This window comes from Odontesthes bonariensis, chromosome 4 (assembly GCF_027942865.1).
Source record: "Odontesthes bonariensis isolate fOdoBon6 chromosome 4, fOdoBon6.hap1, whole genome shotgun sequence".
Taxonomy (NCBI): domain Eukaryota; kingdom Metazoa; phylum Chordata; class Actinopteri; order Atheriniformes; family Atherinopsidae; genus Odontesthes; species Odontesthes bonariensis.
The window spans coordinates 32051359-32071175 of record NC_134509.1 but is presented as its reverse complement, the minus strand read 5'-3'; the positions used below and the strand labels follow the sequence as shown (position 1 = coordinate 32071175).

Sequence of the window (19817 nt, the reverse complement as noted above, 5' to 3'; positions counted from 1 at the left end):
CAGTGGCTCCAGCTTCTGTTTCCATCACTTCTCTGTCCACCCTCTCTCTTTCTGCCCGATCTAAGTCCATTTGGCGAACTTCCTCCTCAGTATAAACGGGTTCATAAAGATACCCCCTTGGCTCTGAACGGAAGTCAATATGTTCCTCGTCGCTCTCGTTGTCAGACATCTTCCCGAGCAGTAAACAAAGTGAACTCGTGCGCACAGCTCGCGGTCAGAATGACGTGCGCACTGATACACAATGAGAGACAGTATAGGGCCCAAGTGATAACGAGGAGTGACTTTTGCCGGCTTCGGTTTTTGTGATGAAATAAATCACTCTTTAGCACACGCACTGTTTTGGGAAGAAAAACGCGCTAATTTCTTGACCCCAGCAAACAAGCCGGACTACTTTCGCCTTGACCAACACTGGACAAGAACTCGGCTCACAGGACACTGTCGGGGGTAAGTCAGTTTGAATGCACGACACTGGTTATGGTGATGCCATACAGATTCATGTCAAATATCCCGAACTATCCCTTTAAAGTAGACATACGGACATAAAGTACACATGTGCATGTATTTGTGTGTATGTCTGTGAATGTACATGCATGTGGTTGCAGCAGTCCAGAGAATGTTGTTTCATCTGAAAAGTCTTTGAGCGCCTTTAATCCTTTATTAGAATGAGTGTAAAGTGAAACAAAGGAAACACTAATCCTCCCATCAACAAATGAATAATTAATGTGTCAAATATATTAGTTTCAGCCAAGAAAATAACTTGGCATTAAGTGTTGAAAGGAGTCACTTTAACAGTTTAAATTTATTTACTTATTTTTTTATGTATTGTCATTCTTTACTGTCACGATATGGAAGAAGGCTGGCATTGTTGTTAAGAAACAAAACATTGCATAAATATGGGTTACAAGCAGTTTCCCAACCAGTGTGGTTTTGTTGATGAGTCTTCACCATATGATTGGCGGTCCAAGGCCAATAAAAAGGACAAGTGGATCAGAGTTTAAAAGGCGTCCCAGGACAGCCGCTGTCTGAGGCTCAATGACAGCAATGGCTCCTTTAAGGCTCCTCCTTAGTATGCTGTGGGTTGGTGAGTGACAGACTATTATGCCCTTTATTTTTATATATTAATCTTTTCTAACTTGGCTATGATATCTTTTGTTGATGCCTCAGTTTCTCTTTTTTGTTGTTTTGTATCTTTGTTATCATTCTTTGCCCGCATGTTGTCGAGTAAGAAAGAATGCTTAGATATTCTGTTTGCTAAATTAATGACTGTGTAGATTCATATTGGCCAGATGAGAATTAATGTATTGATAATTTCTTAGGTGTCACTGTGAGTACCGTGGTTGATCTGCACAAGAGAATCATAGGGGGTGCAGAGTGTGGACCAAATGAGCGTCTTTATCATGTGAAACTGATGAAAAGAAATCCGTCTCTGTGGAGGCTCTCTGATCAGTAAAATGTGGATTCTGACTGCCGCCCACTGCTGGAATAAAGCATTGTAAGCAAAACAAAACATTCCTTTACAATCCATTTTGTTATTTCCATACTGTTCATAAATGAAAATATCAAAACCTTTATTTTCTTTTGTTTTACCGTAACTTTTTACTTAAATTTTCCTACATGATAAGAAAAGTAACTGAAAATATGTTAAAACAAACCTTTCTGTCTACTGACAGGGATATGTTTGCCTATGTAGGAGTGCATTCTCGTTCGGAGAAGATATCGGCATCGCCTCAAATTTACAACGAGGGACCCATTTTCAGAAAGAAAAACTTCCACCTGAGGTGCAACCTGTTGATCTTCCTAATTGTATTAAACGGCCTCAAATGTGAGTAATGATTCACTCGTCTTTGATGTATTTCTATAATTATTGATCTTTTTTTCTCACCGTTTCACCTGAGAGTGCAAAACCTCTAAAATGAACATTGAGGATAAAGGCAGGATCACTCTTTTGTTACATCAGACACATTCATGTAAAACACTATGAACAAGTAGAGGTCATGTTGAATTCAAACAGTATCAAATAAAATAAGCATCAGTGGGGTTGTTATACAAAGAAATTATGGGCTTTTATTTTTTTTTATCTTGGCACACAATGAAGTAGCTAAAATCTCACTGACCTTCAAAACTACATCCAATCAAGCGTCTACAAACAACACAGAAAAAACATGTCATTGGGCGAGAGGCAGTACACCCTGGACATGTCGCCAGTCCATCACAGGGCCACACAGAGACAAATGAGACACACAACCATGCACGCTCACACTCACTCCTTGGGACAATTTAGAGTCACCAATTAATGTAACATGCACGTTTTTGGATGGTGGGAGAAAGCCGGAGAGAACCCACGCATACACGGGGAGAACATGCAAACTCCTAAAATTTGTCTTGCGAATGAAATCAACAGATTGCTCTCAACCCATTTTTATTAACGGCTTCATTTCAATAATAGCTCAGACCGACTTGTCTTGGTCTTTATCTTTCAAACAGACTGCACATATGACAGAAATCCCACCTTAATAGAACACTTTAACACCTTTTCAGGTGAACAGTAAAGGGCACTTCGAGCCTCAGCTGTCATCTTCAAGTTGTCTGCAGTCATCAAGTCAAGTGTAATCTGGTTTGAAAAAGCTGCTACCTCGCTGCTAAGCACCAGACGTCCTTTTAATGGTTACTATTTGAAAGGAATGGTTAAGCCTGAGAAGAGGTCGTTGAGTAGAAAGAAAGAGAAATTGATTTCTTGCAGGGACAAAGAAGATGAACAAAATGCTATTCCTGCACTTACTCTATGATAATTAGCTTGCAGTGTGATCACAGACTGACTGATGCTTTTCTTTTAAGTTTCGCTCTTTGTAAACAACTCAGTTTCCCTGGTCTGCTTACCTTATATGTAACCTTAGCTGAAAATTTTTTTTTTCCATATGGTGTTATTCTTTTTTTTCACACTAGCAATATCAACAGGTGTGAAAAGCATTCCAGGACATCCACTTAACTAATCTGTTCCCTGATCGTGTGCTATCATCAACTTAATATTTTTTGTTTGGCTCTTAAAGTTTGTCATTGTGTTCCAAGGAACACCTGAAAGTAATCATTTCTAATAAAAAAACTAAAAGACTACTTTTAGATCCAGCAGACAGAAGAAATAGAGGAGGTTCAGAAAGCTTCTAGAAATTTTCTCTGCAACCACATTAACACATCATTGACCTGCACTGGGGGTGCATCAGAAAACAATATGAAATGAACAGATTATCAGTGGCGTAGACAAATTGAAAAAATGTCCAACAATGTCCACTGTATTCATCAGTGAGTTTTACGTAGTGGAATTTTGTTTAACATAATTCTCATTAGGGTGAGGTCTGAAGACTGCATTTAACTGCTGGTTTCTGTCTACTGCCTGAGTTTTACTTTATTATTTTATTTTACAGATTTTAATCCAAAATAATTTACGCGTGAGAAACACATTTGGGAGCCTTGAGGGACTCAATATTTTGCCCAAGAATTTTTCAAGTTAACTGGAAGTTTAAGATCGATTGAAAGATTTTCACTCTAGCTCCTGAAGTAGAGGGTTCCTCTGAAATATTCTCTTTATTTTCATTTCTCTTGTGTTCCAGAAATATTCCCTGCTTCCCACATGAAGCAGGACAGTCTCAGCAACAGACTGGTTCTACCTCCACTCAGTGATGTGGGGGCTTTATTTAGGAGGCTGAGCAGTCTATACCCATCAAGTCTGGAGTGTATGACTTCTTCAATAACTATCCATCCAGGTCCGATTGAAACTCATTATTTTCTCCCACATGTTCTCCCTCTTTCTGAATCTACTGTTTGTAAAACAGACACAGAGTTAGAGTAGATTTTTTAATTCATTTTTTTTTTATTCTTATTTGTTCTGTCATTTTTAATGACACGTATGACAATGTAATTGTTTTCAGCTCCATCATTATAATGGATTGATAGGATCCCACAACATTTTCTACAGTTGATCATCTTCAGAACAAGATAAAACAGCCGATTTAAAATTTACACATTCATCCTGACTTTAGGCTATACAGGATTTCTTTTATTCTTAGACACACTCTCCTCCCACCTGGTGAGGAGATGACTAGAATTCCATTTACACCATTAATCAGGTCACTAATTAGTCTGATTGATATCACAACCACAGTGATTTGCCCTGCAGGACACCAAAGTGAGACAGATGATGACTATAACAGGTGGTTGACCTGCAGTCAGATACATCAGCATGACTGAGGGCAGAGCGTCCACACACTGCTCATTGCTGCTGCGAACACGTAAGTAATGCTGCCTAACTTTTACTGCTTACAGGGAAACTGAAAAACCACAGAAATGATTCTCATGGGAGATGCCAAAAACTCGTTTTTTTTTTCAATCCTTCACTTCAATAGTGAAGTACTTTATTTTGATATCATAACAAATAACATAGCTTTTAATACATTTTATTCAAAAACATTTGAGCTCTTTAAACTACCGCCCCTGATCATTATGCTATTTCTTTGTTCATCACCCTCAACTAGTCACCACATACTATCTTACTGAAACACTGTTGCAAATGCAAATGTTATTGTATACCTCAAAAGCCTTTTTATATATATTGTTCATCTTTAAATAGGCTTGCATGATAAAGCTAGCATGTCGCTCACTGGCTCATGCACTTCAAATTGGGGCAGTTATGATGATAATTTGACATATTTCACAGATAAATTCAGTCTGGTGCTGTATCCATAATGCACAGAAAGTACTATTACCAATGTTTTATCATAGTTGCCAAAGTATGTTTTTTTTCTCCAACCAGTAGACATCTAGTTGCAGTTTTCTATTAGAGATATAACAGAACGTTTAAATCTTCTTTTAACCCAGGGTGAACAGTCGGAATGTCTTTGGCTCTTCTCCTCTGGTCCTGCAAGATTTTGAAATAACAACCACACAAACCAAAGGTTAAAACAGCAATGCATGAAAAGACATTAGAAAAAACTAACTTGTGCTTCAGCATTAAGAACAAATGCATTTATTCTTCTCTACATCCGCTTGACTCACGATTCATCGTGCAGTTCTCTGAGAAACTATTTCCCTGCTTCATCTTCAATTTCCCTTCGGACATTGTCACATTAGAAAAAGGGGGATACAATCACGTATGCAATTATTATGGTAATTTTAAAAAGGCTGGCGACCAAAATTAGATCTATTTTTTATTGGAGGATGTCTTTTTCAGTTGCTAATGTACCTCTTGTGGAGCACAGATCAGAGCATTGTCTATCAAGTTTTTTTTTCTTTTCCGAAGCCTATTGCATTACTTATCTTTAATCCTTTTTAGAAATTGAAAATCTGCCCAGAACCCTTGAGAATAACTACCAAAGTCGTAATGTGATAAAAGATTTTATTTCACCAATCAAAGGTGACATTAGTGAAATCACACGGCACACTAGTTTCAGATCTAATTTCTCTGTTTCTTTTTCTGTCTTGTCATGAAGCCTGTCTAGTTATGGGACTGACTGACTTTCTCTTTCTCTCTAGCTCACTTTTACTGTCCTTATTCATGACGTGACACTGTAAAAAATAATGAAGATTTGAAGATTAGAAAATCCCTTCCTGTCCCTCCTGATCTCCATCCTTTGTTCCCCACATCTCGTCAATCTCTTCCCCGTATCTCCCTGTGTTCACTTTATCCATCCATTATCCATTATCCATCTTACCGTTTACAACAGTGAGCAGAGCTTCTTCTTGACCTTGGCAGGCTGGGGGCAGAGGACGGCCCGGATGGCTTCATCAAACACAGTCTTCAGGCCACGCTGGGTCAAGGCTGAGCACTCCAGGTACTTTACTGAATCTATACAAACATATTGTAATTTAATGATAATGTAGTGTACACACACACATACATATCAATAAACCTAAAAGTACAATAGCAATGAGAAAAAACAACTGAAGGAGAGATTTGGCAAAGAAAATCCATTGTTCATTTGGTGCGACTGAAAATGCAAATAAATGTGGAATATTTAGTGGAGGTTTGGAATAAAAAACAGCACTGTTATTCATTAATATAACTTTACAACCTGCTGGAGTCTTTTGAACATATCAGATTAATCCAACACTGTTAATGTGACAGTGGCAGTGCAAACTTGTGCTGTGTTCAAAGTCATTAATATAAGTTACTAGGTCTGACCATCAGATTTCCATCTCAAAATGTTACAGAAAAGCACCTTGACTATAATTGGCACGACATGGACATTTTCAGTTGCCACCAGATGAACTGATATCAGGACAGCTGAGTCGCTGCCCATCTTTCGCCGCAGGCTGAAAACCCACCTCTTCAGGAAACACTACCCTGATCCGCCCTCTTAGGACAGCACCTGCGTCGTCCTAGTTCCTTACGCACTTATTGTTTCCTCCACCACTGGCACCCTCTATATTTTCATTACCCCCTACCCGAACCAGGGTTTGAATCCTATTCCTGATTTTCTTACCTCTTTTATTTCTTCCCCTACCCGAACCAGGGTTTGCATCCCCACCCCGCTGTGACTGGTGTGCAGTTGGTGAGAGGCTGAGGTACCTGACTTATCGCACTTACTCTAGCACTAGTTTTGCTCTTAGCTGTTTGGTTTTGGAAGGAAATGCACTTATGATTTCTTGTGACCTGAAGTTCTTTTGCCTACCGATGTTGAACGCACTTATTGTAAGTCGCTTTGGTTAAAAGCGTCCGTAATGTAATGTAATGAACGGAAAGCTGTGCATGCGTGAAAGGGGTTGTACTGACCTATTTCTTTAGCCAGAGCTAGGCCCTGTGGGTAGGTGATTGGTGCCAGCTTTTTGTCCTTCAGCTTCTCGATGGTTTCTTTCTCGTCCCTCAGATCCAACTTGGTGCCCACCAGAATGATAGGTGTGGAAGGACAGTGGTGGCGAACCTCCGGGTACCACTATAGATGGAGAGATTGACAGGATGTGAAAGGACACAAGAGAAGAAACCGAATTCTAAAATATGAAAGTCGGGTTCCTTTATCTATTATGTATTAAGTATAAAAAATAAATTACATGCTGTCTTGAAAATTATATCATAACAAATTTATATTCAGACCTGTCTTAGTTGTCTTAGCTCTCTCTGGGTTAGCTTTTCCTCTCAGCTTTCCCATTAAATTTGTGATTGCTTCTCTCTTTTATCCCTTACAGCTCCTTCTCAATGTTAAATTCCATCTTCTTGCTCAGACCTTCTGTCTTTTGTCTCTTTTATCCGTGATTAATCTTGTTTCCTGAGAAGGACAGTGATTGTTGCATCCAACCTGCTTTGTGGAGTAGCATGCACACATCTGACTGGCAGCAGGGATGATGGGTATTAAGAATTATTCTGCCACCTCAGCTCAGTTTCTTGGTATTTTTTTCATTTAAAACCACTGATGAAATTCTTAGATAGCTTTAGTCTTCTTCCAGTTTTATCTTCGTCTCAGAAATTTTAATGAAAGGATCTTTGTCAGTGATAAGGTGGAATTATTTAATCATTTATCACATGAATGTTTCCTGAACTTTTCATATAACTCTACCACAGATCTACCACACACTACAGACAAGCTGTAAACCTGAGAGACGGAACATATCCATCCAATAGATGTGACTCATGACACTGCCATGAAGAACTGAAGCACTGACATTGTTTAATCTTAGAGAACTTGAAAGGCCTTGATAGCCCAAGAGGAACTTGAGGAGTTGTTCAGGCAGAAGAAGACCTAAATAGCTTAGCTTTTACATGAACGAAAGGATGATTTGATCAGTGGGATTTGATGTGAAAGAACTTGATTTATCTTATGCTTTTCACAGACATGACAATGACTTGACTTTGATTTGTCTCAAATTCCTTGAGGCTTGACATGAATCTGGCTCTAAAGATTTCAGATTTGACTAAACCTGTTTTTAAATGATTAAAAACTGAGCCCACTTTTGATATTACACTGTTGGCCAATGAAAAAACTATGCCAGAGTAGACGAGACCACCATCCTTGTTCAAACATGCATACACGGGAGAGGAACTTATTAATCAAAGTATGCCCGACACCGCAATGTTGTTGATGTGTGAGAGAAAGTTCAAGACATTTAGCCAGAAATAATTGTGTATGTAAGTATGGCTGAATTCACTGCAAAGACATTGGGCCTCATGCAAGAACCGTTCGTACGCACAGATTTGTTCTTAAATCGTCCGTACGAGGGATTTAAGAGAATTTGCACATTCACCAATCTTTTCGTATTTTACGTTTTCTTTCAGGTACGAACAGAATTTATGAGTGATCCAGAGCTGTCGTAGGAGTTTCGTAAAATAGTCCGCTGTTATTCCAATCAAGTTTGCTTGACTAATGGATTGTATATTTAATTACTTTGAAGAAAACATGAATAAATATACATTATACACCATAATTATGCTGACATTATTCTGTTTGACTTAAATTGTGCACTAATTGAGGGTTCATTTGAATCTGTAACGGGAAGCGCAGCGGCTGTCTTGCTACTTTTGGATGCCTTAGTGCGTCAGGCTCTTGGAAGAGACCGTGTGGAGACAGACGAATGGCTGACATCGCGATTAAGATTCCCAAGGACTGTGCTGCTGCAAATATGCAGCTTGCTAGAGCCACAACTCCAGAGAAAAACACGCCAATCAAACCCAATTCCACCACACGTCCAGGTCACCACCCTTGGATTTTTGGCCACTGGAACCTTTCAGAGCGAGATTGGAGACAGATCGGGGGTGTCCCAGTCCTCTGTGAGTCGTGCGCTCCCCTTGGTCATCAAAACTCTCATCAGTTTATCACCCATGGTACATCAGATTCCCATATACCGCTGTCCGACAAGTACAAATTAAGAGGGACTTTCATGCCGTGGCTGGACTGCCAATCATAATTGGAGCACGAGACACACATACGCATCAAAACACCCGTGCTGTTGTGGAGCGCACTGAGCTGAAGGCCATGTGGGTGTGTCTCGATACCTCGTTCATGGCGCAATATTGCCATGAATGAGGGTCTCCTACAACCTGAAGCAGCCCAGGCAGACCAGAAGATGTGGTGCCAGAAGACCCCCCTCATGGACCACCCCATCAAAGTGCCATCATGATGAAGCAACAACTGATTGCACGGCTTTAGTTGCAGTCATCGAGCGCCTGCCCAGGGCGAGACGTTTTTTTTAAGCTATTTTCATATCAAACCTTTTATTTTTTATTTCGGTGACATTACGAACTGCAGGTGACATGGAATTACCAGCACTCATAATTACTTCCCATTTCTTGGCTTTAGCAGGTCCCGTAATTCCACTGCTGACACTGCTAAAAATGACAGATTTTACTTTTTGGATCTCTGAAAGCAGAACTTCAGTCTCAGAGCCCGTAAACTTGTTCTTTTTGCGCCTTGATGCCATTTTCATGACTCAACACGCAACACTTCCTGGCACAGGAGAGAGGAAGCACAGCCTTATATGGTATCATTTAAGGCGTGGAGTATGCAAATCTACTATCCTCGTGCACGTGAACTTAGATACGCACAGGTGTGATTCATCATTTACGCAGGTCATTTACACGTTTTTTCCGAAGTTAAGAGGCTTGTTGAATCTGACGTGGCGTGTTCGTACGAGACCTTCATTCGAAAAAAGTGAGAGAAATTTAGAATAAAAATACGAAAATGTTCTTGCATGAGGCCCATTGTCTTTAAGCTACTTTAATGGTGCAGTTTCAAAATTAAGGATTTTATCAGAGCAGAGCCACAGTAGGGAAATGCATTGACCTACGACATTCAGTCTTGATGGGCAGATTTGCATGTTGCTGATTTCTGACGTGTTTAGCTGGCAATTGAATTATCTGAATATTTTAATCCAGTACTGAGAGGCTTGATTTCGTACGATTTTGGTCAGACTAACATGTCTACATGCGTTTTAAAAATCAGTTTTTATCGGACTAACATAATTTTTTCCTTCTCTCTTGTTTCATGTAAACATTATAAATTTACAGCCATGAGATTGAATTTTCTTTTATTACATAAACTGTTTTTTAACTCCTATACTTTAACTTGGAAGTGAAAATATAGATGATTTTGGTTTTGTTACATGATTTATCACAGTCTCAGGATACGCACACAGGATGGAATTTGAGTTCTAGATCAGATGGTGATTTTTGGAGATGACACTGTGGTTAAACAGTCAGGATTTTGTTAAAGCATTGTGACAGTCAGAAAATGCTTAAAGCGACCTACATTGACATACAGTCTTAATAGGCTGATTTTCAATCACAATTACTGACTGTCTGGCAAAAGAAACAGAAAAATATATGAATGAGAGCAGATTTAGTTAGAATTCAGCTGTATTAATACACATTTTCTTGTTATTGCTTTTACAAAATGATGCAAAAAGATTAAACATTGGAATATTTGCAGAGCTCCTAGGCCAGTTTGAGTCAAGTAGAGCGCATATACGCAGATTGATTTCATCTCCCATTATCAGATATGATAAGTCATCTTTGAGAACTCTGGTCAAGTTAATACAATCATTTCTGTTGTGTCATGTTAATGTGCTGTCTTTTGACAAATGACTGCTTATATGAAAGACTGCAAATTATGTTAATGATGTAAAGATGGTACTCACCTTAGCTCTGACATTCTCATAGGATGCTGGGCTCACCAGAGAGAAACAGATCAGGAAAACATCCTGAGAGGATAAACAGTAAGACAAGAGAAACTGTGACAACGTCTATGGCAAGTTTATGCAATTCACAATAAATACTTTTATAACTCTAAATCTTTGTTTCTGTCGCTTCCTAAATGATTTTATGATAAAGGCCGACATCACCCATTTTTATGGTGTCAGTTTGTTTAGTGAAAGGATAAATACTCAATTCAAGAACAGAAGATAACAATGCAGACAGTTCCTCTTTTTGTCATGTTATCAAGTGACTTAAATAGTCTCCTTTACACACGGTTTTTAAGATATCTAAAACATTTTCATGAGAAATACTTAAAAGAAAAAGGACTGAATAAGTTGATAAAAAAGGTTAAAAAGAAGAAAAAAAGCAGCTGAATTTTAAGCTAATAATCTTTTTTTCAATAGCTGCATTTCAGTACTAGTTACTGTAATTTATCTAATATCTAAATACGTCATATATACTTTAGGATAAGTTGAAAAAAAAGATGTTTGGCATTTTGAGGTAATTTAATTTCTGCTTCGGATCGTCAGTTCGTTCATGTGATTTATCGGATATTGAACCAGAAACTTCTTTGGCCTTTTCTTTCTAAACCTCAAAGAGGAACTAAATAGCCATCTCAGCATTCCATTATACACACTATGGCTTTCGTTAATTTATTTATTTTCCCAGTTACTCTTTAATCACAGAAAAGTTATAAGTTTAACAGTCTTTTCCTGTCTGCATCTTCCTCAGTAACATCTTCTGTCTCCGTCTTTAAAATGAATGAAAATGTGGCTCAGTCAGTCTGTAGTTTGGTTGGCAGTTGTATTTTAAACTCCATCAGTTTCACAGCAGGGGACCAAATGAATTTGATTTTCAAATTAAATGTATGCATGTACATGTGTTCATATTGGAATTATTGTATACCGTCTGTGGGTAGGACAGTGGGCGGAGCCTGTCATAATCTTCTTGTCCTGCTGTATCCCAGAGGCCCAGGTTTACTGGCTTGCTGTCCACCATTACATTAGCCGAGTAGTTGTCAAATCTGTTGGGAACAGAGGAGATCAGTGATGAGTCAATGTAATCAGTAGGCTACTCTTTAATTTAACTGATCATTTAAACCACAAGCTCATTTGATTTATAGGTGCTGCAGATGTGATTACGTGGCAAACCACCAAGGCTCATTAGTTCTGAAAGAAGAGGCTTTTTAAAGAAAACATAGAAACTAAACTGTAGTAAGTTTGGGATAACTTGTAAAATACCTTTGTTTTCATTGTAAAACATTATAAAGAAAAAATAAAGAATCTAAAAAAAGAAGCTTTTAATAATCAACACACCAAATTGAGCTTCGAAGGGACCTGATCAGACTCTCTGGCATTCTGTTGTTTTTGTTGTCCCTACAACACAGGCCACATCGTGTATATCTCAAATCAAAGTAGTTAAACAGCACTGCCTCTTTGTGGTCACGCTAAAACACTACAGTTTAATTTTTTGAGCATTCTTTGTTTTGTCCTACAAAATGTACAGTTGCTGCTGCCATAAAGCTTTACCTGAGGGAGCGGAGATTTCATTTAGGCTATTCACAAATGACCATTTAAAAAAACGTGTCATGTGTAAGCAACATTTTACTGTTGCAGCTACTTGAGATGGAGATATTTTCCAATTTTTTTTAAAGTAAAGCAGCATATAACTATGATTCCTGTGGATCAATTTGATGATTATTTTTTTGATTCATTTAATTTGTACCATTGGAGAAAGAAACCTCTAAATTCTTACCAATAAATATTATTAACATAACTGTAAGCAAAGGCAGGAAATCTGACTTTGAAGAAGTCATGAAATATTTGGAGGTTGGTCTATATAGATTACCTAATTATCAGCTTAGTTCATGATTCATTATCTGCCAGTTGTCTGATAATGTCAGCTTTGCCGCTTTGCCTAGGTGCTTTAACTTATAAGTGAACACGGATTTGTTTTTTCAGAACCTTGTAGTTTTTTTTATTTTTTATTAGAAGAATTGTAAAATCTGTAAAAGAATTTGCAATAGTAGTAGCTAAATATTAAATAAAGTACACACTTACATTCCATATCTAAGAAACAACTCAGTGGCTCAGTAACATTGAGCATAGAAAGAAACGTGTGATTGTCTTTCATGTCCTCCCTCAGCAGGTGAACTTTAAAGAGGCTTGGTTTTAAGAAGAAATGTGTTTTCGTCACTAGTATGTTGCCGCCAGTCTGAACCTGTCCCTGTTCGCTCTCTCTCTGACACCCACTGCTGCGTGTGTGCTATTGTGACTGATATTCTGAAAATCTAATCATTTGTATTTGTCCATTTGTGTCTATTACAAAGGGTGAGTCGTCATAGACAAGAGTGGTTTTAGTTGTATGTTTTTATTAGTTATTTTATGTACCGAGAGATAAAGAGAGAGAGTGTGTGTGTGTGTGTGTGTGTGTGTGTGTTATACTCACACAGTAGGAATGTACTCCCCGGGGAAAGCATTGGTTGTGTAGCTGATGAGAAGACATGTTTTACCCACAGCTCTGAAACCCAGTGAAAGCACACAATGAGACACATCAGGGAAAAAGTCAATGACAATGAAAGCCATCCCATTTCATATAACAGTTTAACTAAATGCCAAAACACAGTATAGTTTATAATGAGTACAGTATAGCAGCAGTGTGAACACTCAAACTGACAGTTTTAGTGAAAATCAGCATACCTTCCTATCTTGTCCTAACAGGAAATGATGCAACATTTAGACTGACAGATATCAGTCATACTGCAACTCTTAACTGTAGCTTGATTGTTTTCTGAGATGCGTTCTGGGAGCTGTTAAACAGTCACCCACAATGTGTTCCAACTTTAGGCATCTTACCCACTTTGGATTACCGTGTGTACGAATTGTGCTCTATAAATAAAATTGCCTTTCCTTGCCTTACCCAGTTTCATTGTGGAAAAATACCAAGTACATTCAACAGCAGAGTCATTAATGAATAAAATAAAGCACTTGTATGAACACTGTCCAATCTGTGAATTATGTTGTTATGTCAATGGAAAGACACACATATTCAAAATCTCCTCACCTTTAGTCTGTAGAATGGAACATTTATTGTGAACAGTATTGGTATAGCTTTAGGCTATGAATAAAGACAGAAATTTTGGACACGTTACAGAAGTAGAGCGAACAGCTTGTCTCAACATCCACAGCAATGGAACTGCATGGCTGCACGCACTAACAAGTATCAACTAGCCCAGTTCTTTTTTTCCTCCAGAAATTTGCTGTCAGCGTTTCAACAACAACACATTGTCAGAACTGTTGCCCGGGCCTCAGAAGTACTGATACAATGAGACCACTTATCGATGAATCTGAATGCTTGCAAGCTGTGAGGTGTTTTCCATCTTTGTAGCTTTTGTCAAACAAGTTACTTATCTGCAACTTGAGTTCCTAAAGCTCCAAATAATCTGACGTTTTTTTTCCTGCAAGGATGCTATTTAGGCCCAGGCTCCTCTTGTGCAAAGTAGCAATACTGTATTCAGACCCTACATCTGTCATAAAATCAACTTTTTGCTCACCTAATGGCTGTAAACAGACAAGAAATATCATGCTCGAGGTGGAAGAAACCTCTCATCTTATCACTCATAATCACCATTTTTCCGCTGGCAGCCTTTAAGGATGTGTGAGCCTCTTTGTGTAACAGAATTCTTACTAAGGCATAGTGCTATCCAAGAATATACAGCATACAGGGACATATAAGAGAAAATACATAAGTGTGTTGTGTCATTTATTCTCTGCATGTTACATGTTCCCATCCTCCAATCTGAATCTGTCAATTACATCTGATCAAATTACTTGGTTCTACTAAAGCATATTTGCCTAAATGTCATAAATGTTTGGTTGTAAGGACAAATAATACCTAAATTGAGCATCAAAGTTGATTGAGTTGAATGAATATCATAAGGATATTTAAATCTTCCTATAAAAGCATGTGAACGATGGAAGGGAGATTGCAGTCCTTGTTCTTGTCTATTTGTTGTCTCTAATAGTTTTCAACTGCTGTTCCTATGAAAAACAAGCTAACTCTGTGAGGCACTGTAGAGATTCGCGAAATGTTAAAAACCAATAGCGGGCTTTGAGATCAATTTTTTTATGTTTCAGTGGAGATGCAAAACCAAGTCTGCCTGCTCAAATGTGAATAAGAAAACTTACAGTCCATTCAAATCCCAGCTGTAATTACTGCTTTACCTTGGGCATTGAAAGGACAGTCGGCCTTTTTATCTCATTCTGTTTTATGCAGTGCCTCTCCTCAAAAGAAATAAAAGGCTTTAGAAGATGGGCACTTTGGTGCTTTAGCGATGACATGAGTTATTTTGTCGCACAGCACACTTATTGAGAGGTTGACAGTAAACCACAGTCTCATTTTGGCTGCTTGGTGACAATATAGGCTGCACACTGAAGAATAGAAAAAAAGGTATGGTCTGAAAATGTTGCATGACACTTCAAAATTCAGTGGAAAGAGGGTGAATCCATTCTGCACGGAAAGTGTTGTGAACACACATTTCCTGTGTTGAAATTACATGACCTTATACTGGTTCAATTTGGTATATATTGTATATATATTGTATATATTACACTATAAGCCATTAGATTTAACACTCATGAGAGGTTTGCATAAAATTAAAGAAACTCTAGAGACATTTCACGATCAAAGAATAGTAGGAATGTCACCAGACTTAATTTTGTTTTGCACCAGACACCTGGTGCTATTGTGTCTCTAATTGGATCACTCCAATTACTGACACAGAAATGAAAAAATAAATCCCATTAAATCCTCAGTGTCAGTTTGATTTGCCAAGATTCAAAATATCTGCTACAGGCAGTTGGACGTCTATGGATATTTATTTTATGGGTGTAACACAGTAAATTGCACAATTATGTATACTGTAAATTACTTTGTAAACATTTTAATGTTTAAAGGAATATGAATAAATTAATGTACAATTTAAAACATGTGAAAAGGCATAATGATTTCTCAACACAACCTGAAAATATTTTTTTCATTTTAGCTGGACTGGCACTGTAAAGTGTAAATTTTTGACAAAAGGGGCCATTTTAAGATTGGCCAGAAAATTGGTGATTGTACTAGAAAATTAATCATAAAATTGAAATATTTCCAGATTATAAAAGAAGAACATGGCGCAATAGATAGCTGTGATCACATAAATTAGCATTCTTAAGGCCAATGCAGGAACAAGATGACTCAATGGTGGCATTGGTGACCCAGATAAAAAACATGTGAGTATGCCTATTTCTATCTTTGCGAGGACCAGTTTTAGTTTTAGAAATAAAACTTTTTCTAATTTGGCTGGTCATCACTTCTGCAAAGTGCAGCTAGAAAATTAAGATTTGATTTTACCGTGACAGTGTGCATGAGTTAAAACATAAAATTTGGCATAACTGCTGTGTAAGTTTGGGATTTCGGATCGCACTATGTCAGTGAATGCTCTTGTAAGTTTTGTGGTTGTGTGAGTCAGAAAGGAACTGATCTGTTTCAGAAGCATCAGTTAAAGCCGAAAACAGGAACCAGTCAGATTGAGCCATAAAGAAATAGAGATCACTCTCTTCTCTTTTCTTACTCTGTTTTTCCATCGACTTTTTCGTCTCGTGCTGTCAAACACTACATTATGTGCTTCTAGTTTGATAAAATCTTAAAGGAATTTCATTCTTTATTTGGCTTTGTTTCTTTCTTTTTATTCCTAAGGTTTATTTTCTCTTTTTCATTTAATGCAGTTCAAGTTTCTCTTCTCTTTTTTCTTATTGTTCTACTTATTTTTAATGTTTCTATCCTTTCTCATACTGTGGCTGTTGGTTTGACCCTTAAATCTATAAAAAAAAATATGCTTTCTGTCATTACTTCCCCCCTTGTCTGAGAAACCGTTAAACCTTCATTTGGTTCAGTACAGGAAGCACAAACCACAAATTTCAAAAATGGCGAAAACTAGAATGATGTAAAAAGTTGCCATCGATAGTGGCCATGACTGAAGATATGAGAGAAACATAATTGCACAGCATAAAACGTTTATGTCTCAGATAAGAAATTGGACTCATAGTTTGTTCCTGATCATGTTTTAGGTTTGTGTGTGTTACAATAATTGACATCTACCTATTTAGTTTACAGGAAGCTAAGTGCTAAAACACTAGTTAGCTAACATGCTAGTAGGCTACCAGGTAGGCTAATCATGTTGACTTGTGTTGACATCATTGTACATAAATAGAAACGTAGCCAAGAGTAAAATAGCTATATGTTGTTGTTACCAATTGATCAATACACAATTGGACTTTTGACTTTATCGATTATGCATACTACAGAAGTAAAATTATTGAACAAATATAGTTATTAGACACAACACTACCACTAGGGTTGCCACCTGTCCAGAATTTTCCTGATTGTCCAGGATTTTCATGGTCTGGCCAGGAAAATGAAAATAAAAATCCTAGACACTGAATGTCCCGGATTTTTGTACATGATGCGCAAAATGTGTATTTCAGTTTAATTGAAGCGTGCCTACGTCCATAATACACAGCCTTATTGGCTCTACAAAAATGACGTAGCATAACATGGGTGGTGGTGGTGGGGGCACGCACCGTGGAGGTTCATTAGAAATGGTAAGGTGGAGACGGAGAGTGTGTGTGCCCCCAGGTGTCCACAACTAAAAACTGTTGAAAATATAACAAAATAATAAAGGTCTGCTGTTAAATAAAGCAATTAACTAAACAAATAACTAGAAATTGTCATTCTTACTAATTTCAGCTATACAACTGTCGCTTTGAATGACGTTTTTTATCTTGGGTTAGATGTGCAAAAGGCGCCGTTGCTTAAAAACATAAAGGTCGATTCGATGGTCAAAATGTCCAGGATTTTTGTCAGACACAGGTGGCAACCCTAACTACCACTCAGTTTTTAAGATTTCCTTTTTCTTTGAAAATCAACTACAATACGATTGCAGGTCATTGTAAATTTCAGTCTTTTGGAACGAATTTTGTGAAAATTGGAGATTTTCACTACATGATGTGTGTTCTTTTGACAATTCCTCAAAAGCAAGATGAACACACGGTACCCGGTAACTTCTGAATTTCTGTTTTAAATGAACGTTCTGTGGTTAATGTTTGATGTTTCATTTGTCAGCCTAGTGCTGTTAAACTGTAAATCAAGAAAGAGATCTTGTGTTGTATAAATGCCACATATAGAGACTCACACAGCAAACTTCCCTACAAGTAACCTAAGACCAACTTCCTCCTCTTTGTCTACAAAGAGTAGATTTATAGTTCTTTTTTTTTTATTTTTGGTGCATCTGTCTGAGTCACACTGTATAGACCAATGAACACGTGATCATCCAACACAGTGCAGCTGCTCAGTTTCTCTTAAAATGACTCCAAAACATAGTTCAGCCTCCACGGAACTGTTGATGTCACAAACTCTCTTAGAAGAGCAGCTGCTCAGTCTATGTTGCTGCATGGTGCCATGTGAAGTATCTACACTTTGTTTCACAATTTTTCTGTCACATTCACAGGTGTGTGTTAGCAGACCTGATTTACCCTACTTCTTCATTTTACATTTCCAAATCATCGACATGCAATAGAGGCCTTAACAGGAAGCTCAACACGCGAGAATGCAGCTGCACCACTCGTGTGTTACCTTTCATGGTATTACTGTTTACTGATCTGTTTCAACTAAAGCACTTCCAGTTTATAACTTCAGTCAGTCAATCAGTCATTTATCTCCTCCTTCAAGGGTAAGAGGTTTTTTTTCTGATCTTGTACATGAAATATGATCTAAATCTCTAAACAGTTTCAACATTTAGACCAAATAAAGTCACAACATTTACAAGTGTACAACCCAACTGTGGAGCACCAAAGTTTGACAAAATAGAGCTTTTGTTTTTTTTTCTTTTTATGTCGTATTTCTCCTTTTCTGGTCTTCACGAACAGCTGTTTTTGGCATTTCTTGGAGACAACTCAAAAATGGGGGCTGCACTCTCAGTTATCTTCCTTACAGCATTTCTTTGCATGTTGTGACCTGCACAGCTCATTCAGCACCCTCGCTACAAATCAGCACAGTCAAACACACGCCTAAAGACTCACATGTAACACTGTTTTCCGACACTTTTCTGAAAGAACACCTTTCGCCACACAGCCACATTGTAGCGGAAGTTGATCAAACTCTAATTCAATCTGACTTTACTGTCCAACAGTTCTAAATTAGAGAGTCAGAGCCAAACATCCTAATCATCCCTCAACTCTGCCTGATTCAGTATCTCAAGATGTCTTAAGTTAAGACAAGTAAAGTAGAAATAATAGCGTACCCATCTCCCACGACCACACATTTGATAGCCTGCATCCTGTTCCGCTCAGCCTCGTCTTTGCTCTTCTCTGACAGAAACAGACTCAGAGAGGAAGGTAGAGAGTCAGATGAGTGTGCAGCTACAGGAAACTGTTGCACACCTCCCTCCCTCCCCTCCCTTTGGTGTTTCTTTTTCTTTCTCAGTCTTCCCTCCTTCATTTGTCCTTCCTTTTTTGTTTTGTTTGCCAACCTTCAAAACAATGCATATGTCAAATGTGTGCAGATACAGAAATAGTGTATGAATGAGTTTGAAAATGGTTTCTGTTTAAATAATGGATCAGAACTGTTAAATGGTGTCAAGTGCAGTCATGAACAGTTTGATCGAAAACTTTCTCCTTTGTTTGCTTACACTCCTGTGTTTGAAATCTAGCCCAAATTTATCAAGTTTAGATTTAACTAAGATTTAAAAGCCACTATAATATCCAACACTTTTAGACACCTTTGCATTTATTGCTTCAAAGGACTAGTTTATATTTTCCCTACAACATGAATAATGCAAGTCAACATGCACATATCTTGGCAGACTTTAAATTTTGTTCATATTTATTCTAATCTGCACAATGATAGATATAGAATACATGAAAAAAGCCAGTTACAGCAATACAGAAACACATCTTTGTACATAATCATGCACCAACACTTGTGATATTAATTTGTAACCACAAGATGGCCTTTCAGCATCACTTTTGCCAGACAAGTTCAAACCTCTGAGCTTAAACACCAGAGGAGCTGTTTGTTTAACTATTGTTGAAACTTTAGTCTCATT

The 19817-nt window shown here is 37.8% G+C and overlaps 1 protein-coding gene across 2 annotated transcripts; it reads right to left on the bottom strand.

The window, feature by feature from the left end:
• Positions 1–3841: 3841 nt before the first annotated feature.
• On the bottom strand, positions 3842–19134 carry rac2 (Rac family small GTPase 2). Of its 2 annotated transcripts, none has more exons than XR_012769639.1 (7): positions 19014–19134; positions 13121–13192; positions 11579–11696; positions 10615–10677; positions 6760–6923; positions 5703–5836; positions 3842–4909 (listed from the first exon to the last, which is right to left on the bottom strand). XR_012769639.1 is itself a non-coding variant. In XM_075463969.1 (7 exons), the coding sequence occupies exons 1-6, from the start codon at positions 19046–19048 to the stop codon at positions 5706–5708; spliced, it is 579 nt and encodes a 192-aa protein (XP_075320084.1). In that variant the 5' UTR covers positions 19049–19130; the 3' UTR covers positions 3842–4909; positions 5703–5705. The 2 variants fall into 2 exon arrangements, 1 of the variants encoding a protein (XP_075320084.1); XM_075463969.1 differs by having other exon boundaries at positions 6764–6923; positions 19014–19130.
• Positions 19135–19817: the final 683 nt, after the last annotated feature.

Excerpts from the sequence above, each read along its gene's own strand:
- rac2 (XM_075463969.1), bottom strand. The coding sequence starts at position 19,048 with ATGCAGGCTATCAAATGTGTGGTCGTGGGAGATGG. Across the intron at positions 11,697-13,120 it reads GGGGAGTACATTCCTACTGT|ATTTGACAACTACTCGGCTA; the intron begins GTGAGTATAACA and ends TGTTCCCAACAG. Across the intron at positions 6,924-10,614 it reads ATGAGAATGTCAGAGCTAAG|TGGTACCCGGAGGTTCGCCA; the intron begins GTGAGTACCATC and ends CTCCATCTATAG.